This window comes from Lepidothrix coronata, unplaced genomic scaffold, assembly GCF_001604755.1.
Source record: "Lepidothrix coronata isolate B3197 unplaced genomic scaffold, Lepidothrix_coronata-1.0 Scaffold430, whole genome shotgun sequence".
Taxonomy (NCBI): Eukaryota; Metazoa; Chordata; class Aves; order Passeriformes; family Pipridae; genus Lepidothrix; species Lepidothrix coronata.
In genome coordinates this window covers 56,805-60,259 of record NW_016690610.1, presented here as the reverse complement: position 1 = coordinate 60,259, position 3,455 = coordinate 56,805, and the positions used below count along the sequence as shown (strand labels likewise).

The following is a 3,455-nucleotide window of genomic DNA, read 5'->3' as shown; positions in this document are numbered from 1 at the left end:
AGCGGGTCAGGTTGGCACAGTGACATCACCTCCGACACGGGCCCTCACCTTCACACCTCACCCCTATCACCCCCCAGCATGTTCACCTCCCTCTCCATCCCCCCAGCACTTCCTCTCCACATCCTTGTCCATCCCCCCCTGCAGCCCCCCCCCCCCTCCCTGCAGTCTCACCTCCACCTTCTTCCTCCCCCCAGTACCTCACCCCCACCATCTCCTCCATCATTCCTACCCCTCTTCTTCATCCCCAGCACCTCCACCCCCCCAGGGCCCCCCAGCACCCGCTCACCTCCACCACGGCCTCCTTCATCACCTCCAGGTTCTTCCGGGGGGGCTCCCCGGTCTCGTAGAAGGCCAAGCGCTCCTCCACCTGCTCCCGCAGCTTGTCCCCGAACACGCTGGTGGGGACCTCTGCGGGAGGGGAGGGGAGGGGACAGGGTCAGCCCCCTCCTGCACCCTGAACCCCCGCAGGCCCCCTGCGCCCCCCGGCTCTGCTCAGCCCAACGGAGTCACCATTCACACGGGTGAGATGCTGCTGACGAAAAATGGTACCATCACGGCAGAGCGGCCCCGAACCCGATCCCAGCTGTGCCCCCGACCCACCCGAGAAGCAGTCGATGCGGGAGGTGACAGTGCCCTTGTTGGCAGGTCTGTCCACCCCTGTGCCCCCCGTGCCCCTGACCCACCCGAGAAGCAGTCGATGCGGGAGGCGATGGTGCACTTGTTGGCCAGGTACCGCGAGATGCGCCCCTTGTTCTTGGCGGCCGCTCTCCCGATGAAGGTGGAGTGGAAGATGAGCCCGTACTTGGGGGTGTTCCCGCGTGTCTTCAGAGCCCTGCGAGGGGCCGGGGGCGTCAGGGACCCCCAGACGGAGCCTCCACTCACCCCCTCCGCCAGCAGCACCCGCTGTGCCCGTGTCAGCCCCCCTGGGTGTGACAGCCCCTTCTGTCAGCCCCCCTGGGTGGGACAGCCCCTGGGACAGCCCCCTCCCCTCCCTTTCCCCCCCCAGCCCCGCTGACCTCGGGGAGCCCTGGGCTGGCCCCGCAGCCGCGGTGGTCGCTCAGACTGGGCCCGGCTGCTCACCCCCGCCAGCCCCGGCGTGTCACAGCCGCGGCCCCGGCCCCGCCATCACCGCGACCACCCGGCGGTACCTGAACAGGGCCTTCTCGGCCCCCAGGATCTGCACCGTCGACGCCGGGTACTTGGCCAGGTTCGTCAGGCTGCCGGCGTGAGAGATGAGCCGGGCACCCACCTGGGGGGCAACACAGGGGGTTACGGCTGCCACAGCCCCACAGCCCACCCAGGGCACACCCAGATCTCACCCAGGGTGCACGCACACTCAGAGACCACCACAGGACACAGAGACAATCCAGGGACACACACACACACCACCCAGGGCACACATGCAGCTCCCCACAGAGCACACAGAGTCCCCCGTCCTCCCCCCCAGGGCACCCAGAGTCCCCTCAGGTCACACAGCCCACCCCAGGGCACACAGAGCCCCCCCCGGCCAGGGATCAGCAGTGAGGTGTCAGCAGCTCTGCTCAGTGGATTGACAGATTCACTCTGACATCATCTCCATGGCCGAGGGGTCCCGGGGGTCCCAGGGACACTCACCACCTCCCCGATGAGGGCGGACAGGCTGGGGGCCACCTGGCTCATCTTGGAGCGCAGGTACTCCTGCAGCCCCCGCCGGTACTCGGACAGCGAGATCACGCGGCGCGAGAAGCTCTCGATGTTGATGAGGTCCAGGGGGGAGATGTCCATCCCTGGGGGGGCACGGGGTGAGCTGCAGCCGTGACCCCACAGCCGTGACCCCCCCGTGCCCCCAGAGCCCCCCTCACCCATGGAGGAGCGCGAGGCCTCCAGGATGGCCTGGGCCTTGGCGCTGTCCATGACGATCTCCTCCAGCCCCTCCAGGCTCTCCTCGCTCAGCTCCCGCCGGTTCCCGACGAATTTGGCCACCCGGCAGTACATGGAGTTGTCGGGGACGATCTTGATCAGCTCGGGGAAGTGGTACCCGTACCACTCCCTGCGGGACAGGGACGGGCTCAGCACTCGCACCCGGACCCACAGCCCCCCAAGGCCCTGTGTCCACCCAGGTCCCTGTGTCCCCCCAGGTCCCCGCCATGGCCCGTGGCCCGGTCGGTGGCCCCGGGGGCTGTGCTGTTGCTCCCCGGTCTGTACAGGCAGCCGGAGCAGCAGCTGCCTGCGGTAAGCGAGGGGAGACGGGACCCCCAGACCCCCCAAACCCCTCCCCGCTCACCGGACGCGCATGGAGAAGGTGTTGATGTCCTTGTCCAGCTGGTCCAGCAGGCTGATGGACTGGATGATCATGTTGTCCACACGGTGCACGTTGAACTTCACCTTGGCCCGGGAGTAGCTGTGGCCGAGCCCCAGCTGGGCCTTGGCCGCCGACTGCGCCGTGAGGCCCCGCACCAGCGCCGGGAAGTGCAGCCGGATCCCTGCGGGACACCGGGGGGACAGGGGTCACCAGGGGGGTCAGGGGTCACCAGAGGGGTCAGGGGTCACCAGGGGGGCAGGGGGACAGGAGCCACACAGTGTGGGATCTGAGCTATCACCATGTAGGACCCAGACATCACCAGGGAAAAGGGGTCACTGCGGGGGAACAGGGATGACACCACGCAGGGCAGAGGGGTGTCACAGGTGTCACCACGTGGGGGACAGAGGGCTCATCACATGGGGACAGGGAGGGGACAGAGGTGCCACCACACGGGGACAGAGGTGTCACTGTGTGTGGCTCAGGGCCAGGCCCAAGGACAGCCCCCAGCACACCCCCGATGGCCCCCCCAGCCCCATGCCAGCCCCCCCGGGGTGTCCCCCGTCCCCACTCACCCCGCATGAGCTCGGCCACGACGCCCCCGGTCTGGCACTGCACCCCCAGCTCCTCCTGCACGGCCGCCCCCATCTTGGCGTCGCCCACCCCCAGCACCACCTTCTTCCTCTTGGGGGGCAGCGCCGTGTCCAGCAGCAGCCGCAGGTCCTCGTGCAGGACCCCTGCGGGACATCGGGGGGTCAGGGGGGGCCACGGGAGGGTCCCTGTGCCCCCCAGACCCCAACTCACCCTCGGACACGGCGTTCATGTTCTCCAGGGCGCTCTGCGCCGACCGGAACGGCGAGAACGCCACGAGCTTCACCATGTTGTGGAACTTGCCGATCGTGAGGACGCTGTCCTCCACCTGGGCAGGGGGACACGGCCAGGGCCCGGGGGGGCCGGGCACCGGGTCATCCGGGAGGCGGGAACGCCCCGGGTGCGACCCCGGGCACACGGACCGCTCCCCCCGCACGGGGTCGGCTCCTCCCCGCGGGTCCCCTCAGTCCTGATCCACTCCCTCCCGTTCCCGGCCCCCCCGCTGCCCGCTCCCGTTATACCCCGCTCCCGTTATACACCGCTCCCGTTATACACCGCTCCCGTTATACACCGCTCCCGTTATACC

The 3,455-nt window shown here is 68.9% G+C and overlaps 1 protein-coding gene across 1 annotated transcript in view; it reads right to left on the bottom strand.

Annotated features, from left to right (window-relative positions):
* The window catches only part of LOC108509904 (nucleolar protein 56-like), a 6,729-nt gene that overhangs the window by 1,868 nt on the left and 1,406 nt on the right, over positions 1 to 3,455 (bottom strand). Inside the window, exons 2-9 of the mRNA XM_017839516.1 lie at positions 3,083 to 3,331; positions 2,854 to 3,015; positions 2,264 to 2,462; positions 1,842 to 2,029; positions 1,615 to 1,766; positions 1,149 to 1,249; positions 684 to 832; positions 287 to 408 (exon numbers count right to left, since the gene is read on the bottom strand). Coding sequence (XP_017695005.1) covers positions 287 to 408; positions 684 to 832; positions 1,149 to 1,249; positions 1,615 to 1,766; positions 1,842 to 2,029; positions 2,264 to 2,462; positions 2,854 to 3,015; positions 3,083 to 3,331 — 1,322 coding nt within the window. The remainder of the gene's footprint in view (positions 1 to 286; positions 409 to 683; positions 833 to 1,148; positions 1,250 to 1,614; positions 1,767 to 1,841; positions 2,030 to 2,263; positions 2,463 to 2,853; positions 3,016 to 3,082; positions 3,332 to 3,455) is intronic.